This window comes from Mesoplodon densirostris, chromosome X (genome assembly GCF_025265405.1).
Source record: "Mesoplodon densirostris isolate mMesDen1 chromosome X, mMesDen1 primary haplotype, whole genome shotgun sequence".
NCBI classification, from domain to species: Eukaryota; Metazoa; Chordata; class Mammalia; order Artiodactyla; family Ziphiidae; genus Mesoplodon; species Mesoplodon densirostris.
In genome coordinates this window covers 117,675,406-117,692,853 of record NC_082681.1, presented here as the reverse complement: position 1 = coordinate 117,692,853, position 17,448 = coordinate 117,675,406, and the positions used below count along the sequence as shown (strand labels likewise).

Genomic DNA, 17,448 nt, shown 5'->3' with positions numbered 1-17,448 from the left:
TGTTTCAACACGACTAAAGTGTTAAAAATGGAAGTAATACCTTCCAATTAGGAGACTCTGCAACACCTTTTGATTGACGATCTCCATAGCACGGTGTGGTGGGGGCCATTCCTTCATCTTCTCTAGATCATGAGTGAGGAAACCTGTGGATTCTCTACTTTCTGGAGGTGACAGAGGAAGCCAAGCCAACGGGAAAAGCCTGAAACAATAATAGTATATTTATAGGGAGATATTATAATTTAGGCACAGCTTTAATGCATTTGGTTGACTGGTATAGTAACACGAAAGTATTTCAGTATAGCAGGAAATAAAAGATTCCTGGGTCACTAGGGGGATTATTCTGGAGACAAATATGCTTTGGCTCATTAATCCAGTAACAATGCTGGCACCGTTCCTGTCATCTTGGCTCTGTCAAATGTACTTAACATTAACATGTGCATGTTCCATTTGTGTATTGCTATCTTACCAACTGCTATCAGTTCTGGAAGGTCAACAATTTAGGAATTAAATTGACACTATAAGAATACAAAGATGCCTTATAATTTCTAAGCTTGACTGAAATTTGGAAATTCTCAACCCTCTTTCATATAGTTTCCCCACACATCCTTCCTGGCTGGCTGACAAGTCAAAAGAAACTCCTGTTGTTCCCACCAGCACCGGGAAGACGGAGTTCAGTGAGCTGTGCATCTAGAGGCCGCAAAGGCAAATACAAGGCCTACATACAGAGAACCAACACACACAACCACATACCATTCCTCCGCTGGCAGAGGACAGATACTACGTCATTATGCATCTCCTGCTGGCAGTCAAGAACCGGAAGATCTGTACAAGCTGGGAGGCAATGGCACACAATAAGGGGTCACGGTCATTGTTTTCTTTTGTATGTCTTCTCATCAGGGTCAGGCAAACTATTACTTACAAGTTTTGTTCCTTGTGCTGGCAATAGAAGCATCGTCTCTCAGCTCCAGAGCCACTTTTCTCAACTTGACCTTTGGAGACTGCCTGACAGTTGATGCTAAGAAGCAGAGTGAATGGTTTCAACACACACACACCATGCACACACGCATACCCCCCCACACACATACATGTACACTCAGAGACACACACAGGGACATCAGATACACTTAAACTGTCACTCAATAAATAGTAAGAGAAAAAAAAGCAGGACTTTTTTTTTAACTTAGAATTTTAATTATGTACATAAATAGCAACATGAGAACGAGGAGTTCTAAGGCTTATACATTATCTCTAGGTGAAACAATTTCAGATTAGTCCACTTGGAGTATGGCATCACCCAAGATAACAAAGAGGCCTAGTATAGTTTTTTCTGAAGAAGAATGCCAATTTACTACATTCAATACTGACTTCTCTGCCATTTTTCTGCAGAAATACTGGTTTACCATATGGAGTTTCCAATGTTTACCTATAACTAAAAGAAAAAGAAAAACATAAATAAACAGTTCCCCCCAAAATAAAAACAGCTCTAAGATTTTTGCAGTTTGAAAATTCTTTAGGTTTAAGTGATTGCATCAAATACTTATAATACCATTATATGACCATGAGAGAAAACTGTAATTATTCCCATTTTATAAATGGGTACACTAAAAACCGGAAAGGTTTTGTGTTACATCAATACTACATGCAGATTCTCAGCTAGCTGGGTATCTGAGATAAACAGATGGATAGGTGAATAAATTAAAAATAAACGCTTAAAAGGCACAGGACACACTACATCGCTCCCCTTCTGAAAACCAAACAACTACATTTCCATCCATCTGCTGGAGGAGAGCATGATTATATCATTGCTAGTCTGACGCATACCTTTCCTCACATCACCCCATCATTCTTTTCTGGAATGAAACACACATCAAATCCAAAGACACCAAAGACAAACCAACTCTTCTCCAGATTGCCTTTTTCCTAATACGTAATGAATCTACTTAGCAATTAGAGGTTTATAAATATTTTAGAGGCCAGTGACTACTCACTTGATCTTTTAATATAAAACTAAAAATTCTTAAAACATCTAAACCACTAACTTACCTTTTCTATCTCTGTTTATTAATCTGTTTTGAACTTCTCTAAGAATTCAATAGATTTACTGCATTGTTAAAAAAAAAAACTACAGGGCTTCCCTGGTGGCGCAGTGGTTGAGAGTCCGCCTGCCGATGCAGGGGACACGGGTTCGTGCCCCGGTCCGGGAAGATCCCACGTGCCGCGGAGCGGCTGGGCCCGTGAGCCATGGCCGCTGAGCCTGTGCATCCGGAGCCTGTGCTCCGCAACGGGAGAGGCCACAACAGTGAGGGGCCCGCGTACCGCAAAAAAAAAAAAAAAAAAAAAAAAAAAAAAACTACAAACTGCCAGTAATCTATATTAATAAGGATTCAATAGATCATGGTAGTCCATACTAGGAAATTATGAAGCAGCTAAAGGAGGAATGAGATAGATCTATAAGTACCAACAGGGAAAGATGTACACAACATATTAAGTGAAAACAAAAGCAAGTTCATTCATTCATTCAACATAACTATAACTAAACATAACACTGTCTACAAAGTATTCTTACCAAAAAAATTGAACCTAAATCTGATTTAGCCTTCAGATCCAACTATCAGTTTATGGGAAATGCAGAGAGGAGAGGAACCAAGAGATAAACAGAATGACACTAAATGGATGCACTCAGCCACAGCCAGAGCATGGGAAATTTAAAGGACAAATAAGCCCAGTTTTTCAACAAATAAATGATAAGAGAAAAATGAGGGAGAAGGAACTATTACAGTTTAAAACGGACTTAAAACATCTGAAAATAAGGACAGTTTATATCTTTGTAAAAAAATAAAAAAACAAAAAAATAAAAGGGACTTAAGAGACTCATCAGTCAAATGCAGTGGGCAGATCTTGTTTGGATCCTGACTCAGACAAAATAACTGTAAAAAGTTATTAATGAGACAATCAGGGAAATCTGCAAACTATCTGAATATTAGATGATATTATGGAATTAGTGTTAATTTCTTTAGGTGTGATAATAAAACTGCAATATGTGCCTGCATGGAGCTTTCAGTGTACTTGCAAAACAGTACAAGGAATATGATCTCATTCTATCAAAAACCCAAAAGCATGTATGGATGCGTGTGCATGTGCATGTGTGTGTGTGTGTATGTGTATGTTACACATAAAGAAAAAAGTCTGGAATGATGTACCAAACTATCAACAGAAATTACCTCTGGGAAAGGAATGGAGGACAAGGCAAGCTTTAAAAATATTTATCTAAAAAAAATTCTTTACAACAAATATGCATCACTTTTATAATTAAAAATTACGTCTCCAATAAAGAGCTAACAGAAATTAAAAATGAAATCAAGGCTGTGTATATAGTAAGCTGAACTCTGGCCCAGAATATTTTTGAAAGAATGAAGTGGATATGTACATAGTTTTCCTTTATTCTGTGGCTCGTTGCTCCTGTAAAGAAATATAACCATATTCAGTGTAAAGTCTCTGAAGGACATGTGTGACTTCCTGGCTGCCTACCCACCAGTCGCCTTTCTAACAGCATATCTGATGCACATCGGGCCCCACTTTCCAGAGATGCCAGTTCTGCGGTGGGGTCTACACCTCTGCTTTTTAAAAAGCTTCCCAGGTAATTTGTATAACAAAATTTGAGAAATGCTGATTTGGGATTACTATATGAAGGGCTGTGATGTGAAAGAGGATCTGGATTTATTTTCTGTGACTGCTAAAGCAAGATCAGACCATTGTGTAGGAGTTACAAGGAGACATATTTTTGCTCCTTAAAAATTAGGACTGCCCAAAGATGGCTGTCCTGTGGGGTGCTTTTCCTATCAGTGGAGGTGAAAAGTGGGAACACACAGGGCTACAGAGAATTTACGCTTGAGGCTGGGGGTTGGGCCAGATGATCCTTTTCAAATTCTAAGATTGTATGACTCTCTAGGTCTCTGAAAACACGTAGACAACTTGAGAAAGAAAACCTCGAACCCAGAACTTTCATGAGTTTTAAATAGTAGCCATGACTTATGATAAATGCGACACTGATTTTTTTAAACAAATTTCTATTAAAAAGAAAATGCATATTCATTGCAAAAAATTTAAAAATACATAAAGTTCTATAGAAGAAAAAATATAAAAATCATCCATAATCCTACTATCTGAAGATACATACTTAAATTTTCGTTGTATTTCCTGGTCATTATCCTCTCTAAAAACATATCACACTAGTTTTTTTTTTTTTAATTTAATAATTGTGCATATGTTCCCATGCAATTAAATATTATTGAAACATAATAAGATTCCTCTTTATGGACATACCATAATTAAACCATTTTCCTGTAGCTGAATATTTAGATTGTTTCCAAATTCAGTATAATTTAATTACCATGAAATCATAAGTGCTATTATATAATTTTTAATATATACACAAAATAATATTAACATAACTAGTGTCTTCTATGTAGCAAGTACTCAATGGGTAAATATTGAACATATGAATGAAAACAAATGGTGAACTGAGTATACGACCAGAAGAAATCACACTTATTGACTTTATCAGATACCATCCTAAATTTCTCTAGACTCAAGTTACTCAAATCTACAAAGAAAGACAATGACACCTATGAATTCCCTATGTCACTTACTCTATATAATCTTGAGCTTCTCTACAATAGTCATGCATTCAGCAAATGTTTATTGAATGATTATTAGATGAATACAACTGTGCTTACTATAGTGAAATGCTGTCTGAAAAAAAAATAAGCCTAAGAAATAATTGTTTGAAATAGGTTTATAGACAAATCCCAAATGTCGAGTTCTAGCTTGTCTAAAAAACCCAGGTACTTCTCAGGAACAAACACAATTAAAAAGTCATAGCACTTAAGCCCAGAAATTAAAGATGGAATGAAATATCATCCTGACCCTTATGTGTCCACACAAAGTTGAAATGGCTATAATGAATCAAATTAAATTAATTAAAGACAAGTCATTTCAATTGGTGCTAATAATGCTAAAAATAACCACAGAGTTTTCTTGTTCTTTACCTGATTAAAGTGGGTAGAGCATGGAGTATTCTACTTATTTCCGGGTGAATTCTTCACATTTTCCGACTTGTAAAACAGAAAGTAAGAATATTAATGCAGTTTGAAAAGAAAGAGTAAAACTTCTAAAGAAATAGTAGACTGTTTCAAAGTGCACATCTTCACCATGTGACTGAATATTATCTGATGCAAAGTGACCCATGTCTCGGTATACTGAAGGAATTACTAGGGCTCCCTGAGGGCCCTGCTGTAGAAAGTGACTCAGGCACAGAGGAGAGCAGGAAATAAAGCTCCATGAATCCTCACTACACAGATTCGGCCAACAGCTGATTTGATAAAAAATCCAATCAATAGTGAAAAGATTTCTTTACTACTTCATGCCACTGTAATTGTTAAAGAAGGTTACTGAATCACTTTGCTGTACACCTGAAACTAACACAACACTGTAAATCAACTATACTCCAATAAAAAAAAAAAAGAATAGTCATCATGATCTGAAACTAAAAAAAAAAAGGTTTCACACCTATGGGACGGTTTCCTGTGGGTACTCCGCTCCGTATATCATCCACCATAGGGGCCAAATCACAAAACATGTTTACTCTGGAAGAGGTTATAACCAGACGGCACCCATTCCGCCTGGCCACCATCTGGGAACATATAATTAGGTCATGTCATCAATGAGAAGTAAGCTAGGAAAGGTTCTAGTGGGAAAAGTTCACGTACTAAATGTTTAAGGCCTTACTTTCTTTCCCAGATGTTTTTAAGACTTTAATTCTGAAAACACATTAATAAGACCTGATGTACGTCAAGGATCTGAGCTCTCATGAGATGGCAATCTGAAAAACACTAGGCTGTAGTTGGGTGGGCAATAGGGATGTGATTCTGCGGTCTAGACTTGGTGCAGGTTCTGCCGGTGGCCTTCTCTCAGAGTTATCCATGGGTGAAGGAGCGGGGAATGTGAGAAAGCAGGAACACATGCCTAACCCTGTAATTTCAGAGCATGGTTTCTAGGCAACTTCAGGCTTACTGAAGTGGTTAAGAACCTGTCTCTAAGCATAGTGATCATACATCTTGGCTTGTCCAAGTTATACATACTGGTTTATACCTATTGTCCCAGCATAATTAACAGTGCCCCCTTTCACTCTCAAGAGTATCCTGGTTTGGATGATAAATTATATGGTCACCCTATCTACAGACCACATTCACTTGATGATGGAGTTCTGGGGAAAAAGGCCATACGTATTGCTTGGTGGATCATCATACAATATCCAGGTCTACTTGTTGCTCTGAACAGAGCTCTACAGGACTCAGCACCTTTGCCTTACGCTATTCCTTGAGAGCCACTTTCACACACACACACACACACACACACACACACCAGAGGCGTTCTTGCTGTTGCTCTTCCAACTTGCCAAGCTGTTTCCTGGGATAGGACCTTTGCAAAATAAATCCCTTGACCTAGACTGGTCAATTCCAATTTTGGCCTGGCTAAATGCTATTCATCCTTTAGATCAAGGCTTTCCCCTGTCCTCTGCCCTTCGATTCAGATAAGAACCTTTTATTCACATTGATAGCACCCATGCACTTCCTGATTTGTGTAATTCTTTCATTCATGTTTGAATCCTTCACAAATATATATAAGTTTCATGAGGGCACAATACTCCTAGGACCTCCTAGCACACAGTATTCAAACATTTGTTGAATAAACAAATGAAATGAGGTAGAACCTAGAGACCTGATGAGTGTTTAAAAAAAAGTTTGGGTATGTAATTAATGAAGAAGAGATAAAAAGAGGCTTATGAAGGCAAATGAGATAACCATGTCCAACAGTTGGGTCTGTCATAAAAACCATGTGGTTCCCTACTTAGTTAAATGTATTTTAGGTCTGAATTACCTTAACATAATGCTTGCCAAATACTTCTAGTGATATTCTTATATATTCTACTACCTATATTTGCCAGCAACTCAATCTCAAAAATATAAGATAAGATATATTATCTTAGAATAAGGTAAGAATATAAGATGCTAAATTCATAAGCTTCTTTTATCCTTTGGACATTAAGAAAATGAGCACATAAAAACATTCTTCTGGTTGAAGAAAACAACTCTGTTGCTAGGTAATTTTTCTTGTTTGATTACATATCACTTATAGTATAACAAAACATGACAGTCAAATATCTCACTAATGAAATATTGAACCCATCCACCCTATTACAAATCAGATCTCTCTTGGCAGAAACCATCATCATCTCAGCAAAAACAACATTCTGACTTCAAAAGATAGTTTGTGACTTAGCACAAGCCAGAAATCAAATTTTTTTGCCTTTTTGGACAGATTTAAAATATTTTACAATGCAACCATTCTCCTTATATCTAATTTCAATACATATTGGGTTTCATTGTTTTTTTAAAGTGACTGATACATTTTATTTAACCCAACACATCTAAAATACTATTATTTCAACATGTAATCAATATAACATCAATCAACATTAAAATTATGAGATAGTTTAACAATCTTTTTATTTGTACCATGTCTTCTAAATTTGGTGTGAATTTGCGCTTACAGCATACCTCAGTTCAGATTAGCTACACTTCATGTAGTCAACATCTGGTGCCTGCCATATTGGATTGCAAAGGGCTAGAGGAATAAGCTAAACAGCACTGCACTGTGATGGTTAATTTTATTTGTCAACTTGGCTAAGCTACAGTAGAAATTTTATTTTCTTACCATGTCCATGAACATGAATAATAATTTCTATTAGCAAAATTGAAACATTTGTTTTAATCAAAATATTTATTTCTAATTAGTATGCACTGCCATATGAAGGGGGATTTCCAAACTTTTGAGGTACAGCAATCCACTTGAAATGTCTGATCCCCCTCACCAGTTGAATTATTTTGATCAATTACTTAACTCCTCCAAAATGCAGTTTCCTCGTTTATAACATGGAGATAATAATAGAACCTGCCTCACAGACTCTTCCTGAGCATACAGTTAGCACCCAGGGCCAAGCTCACAGCAAGTGCTCAATAAAAATGACCTATCCCAAAAGAAATGAAATTGAGTTATCTGTAGTGACATGGATGGACCTAGAGACTGTCACACAGAGTGAAGTAAGTCAGAAAGAGAAAAACAAATACCGTGTGCTAACACATATATATGGAATCTAAAAAAAAAAAAAGTTATGAAGAACCTAGGGGCAGGACAGGAATAAAGACGCAGACGTAGAGAATGGACTTGAGGACATGGGGAGGGGGAAGGGTAAGCTGGGACGAAGTGAGAGAGTGGCATGGACATATATACACGACCAAATGTAAAATAGATAGCTAGTGGGAAGCAGCCACATAGCACAGGGAGATCAGCTCAGTGCTTGGTGACCCCCTAGAGGGGTGGGATAGGGAAGGTGGGAGGGAGACGCAAGAGGGAGGAGATATGGGGATATATGTATACACATAGCTGATTCACTTTGTTATAAAGCAGAAACTAACACACCATTGTAAAGCAATTATACTCCAATAAAGATGTTAAAAAAAATTACCTCTCCTATGTGGTAGGTCACTTAACTTTTTTGATGAGGAAATAAAAGGTAAACATAAATGACCTGTTAAAGACCCCAGTGAAATTCCAGTTCACTGGATGTGGTAGGCAGAATAACGGCCCCTCAAAGATGTTTGCACCCTAATCCTGGAACCTGTGACTGTGCTACCGTACATAGCAAAGGAGAATTACGGTGGCATTGGAGTTAAGGTTGCTAACCAGCTGACCTTACAATAGGGAGATTATCTTGGATTATCTGGGTGGGCCCAATTGAATCACATGGGTTCCTATAGTTTAAGAGGATGGAAGACAGGGTCAAAGAAATGGGACATGAAAAGGACTCATCTACAGCAGCTGGCTCTGAAGAAGAAGGAAGAGGGCTGGGAGTCAAGGAATGCTGCAGCCTCTAGAAGCTGGAAACTACTGTCAGCTGACAGCTAGCAAAGCAGACCTTGGTCCTATAACTGCCAAGAAACTAAATTCTGTCAACAACCTCAAGGAGCAGGAAGCGGATTCTCCCCTGGAACCTCCAGAAAGGAACGCAGCCCTGCTGACACCTTGATTTAGCACCAGACTCCTGACCTACAGAGTCTAAGATAATAAATTTGTATTACTTTCAGCCAGTAAATTTGTGGTCATTTGTTATGGCTGCAATAGGAAACTAAAACAGATAGGAGGACTTTTGACTAAGGAGTATAATAAGCCCTAGGGCTCCATTTTCCATCAGGAAATGTTACCTTCTCCTATGCAGATGTCACATGACATCTATCATGGTTACCATTTCTAAAGTCTGTCCATTTTCTCAGCTTCTCACATGGATAAACTCAATCCTTGAAACAGCCCCATGTGGTACTAACCCCATTTCCTAAGAGCACCAGAGCAATTTCCCAAGGTTTCAAGGCTTGTAAGAGGTGGGGGTGGGGTGGGAGTGGGGGAAGAGCCCGGTGCACCCACTCTTGAGTCCACTCTCTTGGCCACCAGGCCATGCTGCATCCTGCCTTGTCTACCTTTCCTCATACCAAAAGTGTATGCCTTTTGAAAAAGGAGACTTTTTTTTTTCAGGATTTCTTACTTTTTATTTTGCTAAGTAATGATGTTTAAAAAAAAAGAAAGGGACTTCCCTGGTGGCACAGTGGTTAGGAATCTGCCTGCCAATGCAGGAGACACGGGTTCAATCCCTGGTCCGGGAAGATCTCACATGCCGCGGAGCAACTAAGCCCATGCGTCACAACTACTGAGCCTGCGCTCCAGAGCCCACGAGCCACAAATACTGAGCCTGTGTGCCACAACTACTGAAGCCTGTGCGCCTAGAGCCTGTGCTCCGCAACAAGAGAAGCCACCGCAATGAGAAGCCCACGCACCGCAATGAAGAGTAGCCCCTGCTCCCCACAACTAGAGAAAGCCCATGCACAGCAATGAAGACCCAACGCAGCCAAGAAAAAAAAAAAAGAAAAATCATTGCCTAGTACCTTTATTTCTTAGAATTTTAAACAGCAAAGACTAGAAAGGGCACAAATTCAGAACAAATTTAGCTTTATGGAAAACCCACCACATTGTCCTTATTTTTATTTTATTGTGGTAAGAACACTTAACATGAGATCTGCCCTCCTGACAAATTTTTAAGTGTACAATACAGTAATGTTAACTACAGGCACTATATTGTACAGCAGGTCTCTAGAATGTATTCATCTTGCATAACTGAAACTTTATACCCATTGATTAGCAACTCCCCATTTTCCCCTCCCCCCAGCCCCTGGCAACCACCACTCTACTCTCTGCTTCTATAAATTTGACTATTTTAGATACTTCATTTAAGTGGAATCATACAGTATTTCTCCTTCTGTGACTGCCTTATTTCAAAGATGATCATTTTTAAATCACATAACTTACAGCAAAACTTGAGCGTGTTTAGAAAGCTAAGGAATTTCGAATGGAGAAAAAGAAAGCAGGACACATTTACTCAGATTGATGGCTGCTGCTTCCCTTTCATTTTCCTGCTGAGCCAGCAAAGGCTTGAATACAACCATTAAAAGCTCAGCTTTAGAAGTTCTGCTCAGTTTTCATGTTAGTAACAGGTTTATATTTCTTTTATATTTTCCTTACCTTCAAAGAATTATTAAGATTTTTCTTTTTAGTTATTGTTGGTCTTTAACAGTCATTCTACAATTCTTTGATAGTAACTTGTCACATTTAAAAAAAATCTAGTGAAAATTAAACATGACTTTTACTGAAACACACTGCTGTGTTTGGCTAATGTAGAAGACAACTCCAAAAGAGCTATCTGTGACCCTGGGGCCTGACACCCACAAATAGCCACCATCTCTGAAACTCGGGCTTTGAGCTGGGACTATTCTGAAAGGGTTTCAGATTAGCAATGGACAATCAATAGTTTCATGCTTTTATTAAACACCTAGAGTCAAAGAGTGAAAACCGTAATGGAAAAGATCTATGAATCAACTACATTAAGTACTTCTGATCATCAAAAGACACCAAAACTGAAGAGACAAGCCTCAAACTGGGAGAAGACATCTGCAAACATGTGACCAAAAATATTAGTATCTAGGAAAAAATAAAGAACTCTTATAAATCATTAAGAAAGGAACTAATGACCCACATGAAAAATGGCCAAAAAGGGCTTCCCTGGTGGCACAGCGGTTGAGAGTCCGCCTGCCGATGCAGGGGACACGGGTTCGTGCCCCGGTCCGGGATGATCCCACATGCTGCGGAGCGGCTTGGCCCGTGAGCCATGGCCGCTGAGCCTGCACGTCTGGAGGCTGTGCTCCGCAACAGGGGAGGCCACAACAGTGAGAGGCCCACGTACCGCAAAAAAAAAAAGGAAAAAAAAAACTTAAAAGGAATATCGAGTCAGAAATAATCATGGGCAAGACTAAAGTGACAGGGATAAAGACTTAGGTGATAAAGCCATTAAGAAAAACAGGGAAGTTACTTCCTACTGTGGAAGTCAGGATAGTAGGTAGTTTGGGATGGAAAGAGAGGAATGTGATTGGGGTAAGCTACATGGAAGGGCTTCTGGGGAGGCTGGCAAAATTCTGGGTTTTTGTCCTAGATGATGGTTACAAGGGTGTGTCCCTTATAATAATTCACTCAGCTATAAAAAAATCAATTTCAAAATTGTTGAAAGAAAGCACATTATTGTGGCAACTGAGGAAATCTATGGACTGTATATTAGATAATGATTATGTAAACAATGAAATGTCAACTTTCCTGAGCATGATAATGGTATTGTGATTATATCAGTAAATGACCATGTTCTTTAGAAATATATGCTGAATTAGATACGGGTAGAAAGTGCAATATCTACAACTAACTCTCAAATGGTTCAGAAAAATAAAATACACATGTGTGTGAGCACCCAAGCATGTGTAAAAAGACAAACCAAATGTAGCAAAACATTAATTGGTGAATCTACGTGAAGGGTATATTCATTATACTATTCCTGCAACTGTTCTGTAGTTTTGAAATTTTTTTCAAAATAAAAATTGGGGAACAAAGTAAAGACACACACATGCACACACACACACATACAAACACACCCCACAGTGAAAAACTATTTTAAAGGCACTAGACTGGCAAAAATGGAAAACTTGTCATCTAGTAAAATTGATGTGCAGACCCTATGAACTAGGAATCCTGGCCTAGAATAACTCTTTTTTAAATTAAATTTAATTTAATTTAATTTTTGGCTGCATTGGGTCTTCGTTGTTGAGCGCAGGCTTTCTCTAATCATGGCAAGTGGGGGCTGCTCTTTGTAGTGGTGCGCGGGCTTCTCATTGCAGTGGCTTCTCTTGTTGTGGAGCACGGGCTCTAGGCGTGCAGGCTCAAGTAGTTGCAGCATGTGGGCTCAGTAGTTGTGGTGCACGAGCTTAGTTGCTCCGCAGCATGTGGGATCTTCCCGGACCAGGGATCGAACCCGTGTCCCCTGCATTGGCAGGCGGATTCTTAACCACTGTGCCACCAGGGAAGCCCCTGGCCTAAAAAACTCTTAATAAACCATGACACATGTACAAAAATATGCTCAAAGCTGTGTGTGCAACAACAATATACTGAAAGCCACCTTAGCTAGCCATCAACATGGGTATTTTCCCACAAAGAAATATTCCATAGCAGTGTATATTAATAAATTACGCGCATACACAACCCATTAACATAATGTTTAGGGAACAAAACAACTTGCAAAATAACACATATAGTAAGACTCCATCTAAACTATATATTTATTTATATGTATATTTGATAGTTATTTATATGATAAAGGCAAAAAACAGGCAAGCTCAACTACAGTGTTTTAGAATAAATACGTTATGTGGTTCAACTAAAAGAAAAAGTTTAAAGAAAAACAATGGAAAGAAATGCACAAAATTCTGGATAGTGGTTCTCTCTGGGGAGATGGAAGGGCCCAGGAAGAACTTGGAAGACACTGGTAATTTCCTATTTTTAAAGATGGATGGTTTGTTGGTATATGTATGGTCATTATATTGTTGGATTTTAAACTGTAAATATACATATATATGCAGTTATTTTATATTATATATGTTGTATTTTATGACATATATTTTATATGTTCTTTTATCTCAAAAAAAGAAAAAAAAAAACCCTAGACCCATTATGATGACAATATTTCTGGACACACCCATCTTTGCTTCACAGTTCTGACAAAGAATTCATTTTAGCTTAAGCAGATAAATTCCTCTTCACTGACCAATGACAGGACTGAAAGACCACTTCATCCAAACTTCGTTGATAGAAGACTCAGTGCAAACATTTAGAATTAATCCCTAAAAGGGAAAAGAGACGTGGCAGAGCAAAAAATGCCACAGACTGAGGGTTTCTGAGAGTAACACAGCTCCATGGGAAATAATATAATTGAGAACTGAACCATCATTCATACCACTTAAAATTTCAGGGCCCCATTATTTGATAGTGAAATGCCATTGTCTTTTATTGATTTCCCTGCCCCCCACTTGTTGGACTTTGTGGGTTTCAGTATTTTTTATTTGTTTGTTTTTGCTTTATAAACAGAGCAAAGACTTAAGCTACCCTGGAACAGGAATCTTTTGGGGCCCGGGAATTCTTTGAAGGGAACTGAAGAACACCTCATGGAGGAGATATCTATTTGTTTCTTAGCGTGTTTGGAAATTGGTTTTCAAGTTAGGCTTCAATTACCAGTCTCAATTAGATGCAATCTGATTCATAATTGTTTGTACTATAATAATGTAACAGATGTACCTACTTTTGGTTGTAAATAGTCAAAGAAATTTGTGGCATGTGGGGATCTAGTTCCCCTGCATTGGAAGCACAGAACCTTAACCACTGGACCACCAGGGAAGTCCCTCAGGGCCCCATTTTAAACACAATGTCCACAAATTTCTTTGACTATTTACAACCAAAAGTATGTACATATCAAATAATTCCCCAAATCTAACTATATCAAATCTTGAATTAATAAGGCCTTCTGATATTTTTCATTTAAAACTTGTGCTAAATGTTTAAGTAGTCAACATCCATTTTATTATCTTCTATTCACAACAGATAGCTGTCAGGACAACTGTGCTTTGAGAGTAAATGAATGGAAGACCACTAAGCTCTCAGTGACGCTCAAGAGGGCAAGAGCATAGAAGGAAGACCAGAGAAGACATGCAGACCAACCCCAGGCTAATTAGGCATCTTTACTATCTCGCTCCCCAAAGACTTGCATGTAAATACGAGTAGCTGTAATATGCAACGTTTTCAAATTACCATAAAATGCTGTTCTGCTTAGCTTGCATTCCAACCACAGTCCCATTGCTGTGCACGTGTCTGCCTGACACCACAGTGAGCGCTCAGAGGCTCCCAGGGGATCCCCCCCACCATAGCTTTCATGTGCATCGGTTCTGCACTGACACCACAGTGAGCACTCAGAACTGAGGAGTTTCATTTTCCACATTTCTTTCTAAGGCTGTGTATAGTTTTCCTGACATTCTGTTTCCTTTCCCATATTAAACTCAGTGTGGACTTAAGGAATTTTTTAAACAGGAAAGAAAGCATCCAAAGAAAATGTCAGAGAAATGAAAATAAAACTATGAGCATTTATTCTTTAAAAGGGATTGCCGAAGGGCACTTGATATTAATATAGAACTTCCTACTCAAGAGCTAGTTTAAACAGGCTCAACAGAGACTAATTCATTTACAAATCGCCAGTACAATAATTAGTCTTAAGATTTCACTGGAAGATTATTTATGTAACTAATGAGGAGGGCTTATAATTTATTTGGTTAATGTTACTTCCAAATTCCAGTTCGAAATCCTGGGTTTTGAGATAGGTATGTATGTATGTATTTATTTATCTATTTATCTATCTATCTATTTATTTATGGGCCATGCCGCATAGCATGCGGGATCTTAGTTCCCCGACCAGGGATCGAACCCATGCCCCCTGCAGTGGAAGCTCGGAGCCTAACCACTGGACCACCAGGGAATTCCCTAGGTATTTTTATTTTTTAAAAGGGTATTCTGATTTGAGATGACAGGAGTCAAAAGTATTCTATGATACAGAAGGTATGTTAATAATAAGAACCCTAATTCTTCCTTATCGAGCTGTGCCTCTGAGTGCTTGGAGGAGACATGATGCCTTGTTCTATATTCACTAATCCTTATCAGAGGAAAGAGAGAATGTCCCAGCAAACATGGGCAACATTTAATCAGCTAAGTGGCTGTGAGAAGAGACAAAAAAATGACCTGTCCTTATAATTCCACAACCTTTTCCCCTCTGCTGTTTGCCCACCAGTCAGCACAGTGGCCTGTAATTGGTGGCTGGATCCGTATATGCCCTTAACTGGGCCCATAGGCTAGGGGATGAACAGTTACAGTACCGATAAAGCGAAGAACGAAGCCTATGGTGAATGAAATAGCAAGAGGAGTCTCAGTTATTTGTCTTTTGCTGGGAGCATAGCATGTTCCCTTTGAATCTAGTTTTGATAAAACTTTCAGATAATATGCAACACTTTGAGCAAACTGTAAATACAATACAGTGGAAATTATGGTCTAAGACTGGGGTGGAATGTATTTTATGGTCCCCAGTTATTCAGCCCTGCTGAAAATAATCAAATGCACAGAGGTTCTATTGCTCCTCCAATAAAGACCACCCGAGAATCTGAGCTAGAAGCATAAGGAAATACAAACAGAAAAAGCAAGAGCAAGCAACAGGGCATCAAGAATTTTATAAAACCCGAGAGAAACCACATATTTAAACCAAAAGGAAGATAATGAAAAAGATCTTTCTCACCTTTTGAATGTTCTCCTTCCACAAATCTTCTACGACTATGTATCCTCGTAAACCCCAGTCATATAATTTCTCCCCACTGACCTTGAAACAAAATATAAAAGATCCATTGCTATTCCATACATGAAGTGGTAAGGAAGAGAATTTTGTTTTCTTTTGTCCTGTTTCCAAAAGAACTGTATTTAAGCATACGACAAACACAGGAATCTTGGGACATACACATTAAAACTGTGCAATGTAAGCAAATAAAAGATAGTAAGAATGATAGCATAAAAAGAAAAAATAGCTTGCCCGTGTACAGTTACTGTTTAAAATAATTTGCCATAAATTATAGGTGTATATTTCAAACTTTCACAATTTCAAGGGAAAAAATGTAGATCATTGCTGATATGGGAAATGCCTGAAGATCAGACGAGAAGGAAGGCTTCTACCTATCACATCTAGCACGTAACAGCCAAACAAGTCTGAAAATCAAGCTTAAAATCAATCATTCATTTTAGGGGCTAGGTAAAAAAATAGGTGAGCCCAGTAAAGATGCTCTCAGTCTTCCCAGGTCCCTCAAAACATAAAGTTTTTGAGTTTCTATAGCAATTTTGCCTCCTGTTTCAAAATCCTTTCTACAACATCCTGAGAGGTAGGCCCCAGGGTCAGAGAATATTTTGGGGTCAGTGAGCTCACTACCTTAAAATGCACTTGTCCAACTTTGGCCTGCTGGCTTTAATTGTTGGAAACTTTTTTTTTAAGTACTGAGCTTTCTTAAAAAAAATGCTTCCAATAATTTGCATTCCTTGGTCCTACTTATGACCATATTGATTATTCTTCTAAATGACAGTACTTCAATTTTCTGAAAGCAGTTATTATTCTCTTTCTAATTTTTATAATAATTTGTCTATGTATAGCATTTTACTTTACAAAGCACATTCACATGATTTATCTCTATTCTATATAACAACCCTATGTGGTAAGTAGGCAAAGACTGCAAGGAAGTATTCAGAGGCTGAGTGACTCGTCTAAGATCACAGTGCTAGTAAATCCAGGAGTTGCTGCAACATGCTGGTTTCTTAGAAGTTATATTCTTCCAGTTGCTCCAACTGTTCTTAGAATATGATATGATTCTCAGACTCACTGGTAGACATATCAAGCATTTATCATGAGTATGGCGCTGTTTTCAGTGCTTTAAATTTGAGAGAAAAATAATATTTGCCATCACTTTAAGAGTTTTCTTACAGTACTTTTCTCCAAACACTACTGAACAGAAAACAGAATATAAGTGATTAAGTGGCTTGTCCAAGGTCATGGCATTCATTAAAAAAAAAAAAAGAAAAAAAAGAAGAGGAAGTAGAAAAGAAACTGTGAAATAGGAACTAAATGACATTAAAACGGTATCAGAAATTCTCTTTCAGTCGCTGATGTCGTTTTGTTTTATTGTGGCAAATACACATAATATAACATTTACCATTTTAACCACTTTTAGGTGTACAATTCAGTGGCATTAATTACATTCACAATGCTATGCAGTCATCACCACCATCCATTTTCAAAACGTTTTCATCATCCCAAACAGATCACTAATGTTTTATATC

At 38.0% G+C, this 17,448-nt stretch overlaps 1 protein-coding gene across 3 annotated transcripts in view; it reads right to left on the bottom strand.

Moving 5' to 3' along the window:
* Positions 1–750: 750 nt before the first annotated feature.
* Positions 751–17,448, bottom strand: part of APOO (apolipoprotein O) — a 56,877-nt gene continuing 40,179 nt past the window's right edge. The window contains exons 7-11 of one of the 3 annotated variants that reach the window (XR_009530868.1): positions 15,869–15,949; positions 5,569–5,692; positions 5,049–5,114; positions 920–1,429; positions 751–831 (exon numbers count right to left, since the gene is read on the bottom strand). Coding sequence is in view for 1 of the 3 variants with exons in the window: in XM_060087137.1 (XP_059943120.1) it covers positions 5,083–5,114; positions 5,569–5,692; positions 15,869–15,949 (237 nt within the window). In the remaining 2 variants the exon portion in view is untranslated. Of the gene's footprint in view, positions 832–919; positions 1,430–3,385; positions 3,460–5,048; positions 5,115–5,568; positions 5,693–15,868; positions 15,950–17,448 lie in introns of those variants that run through there. The other 2 variants (XR_009530869.1, XM_060087137.1) reach the window with 2 other exon arrangements.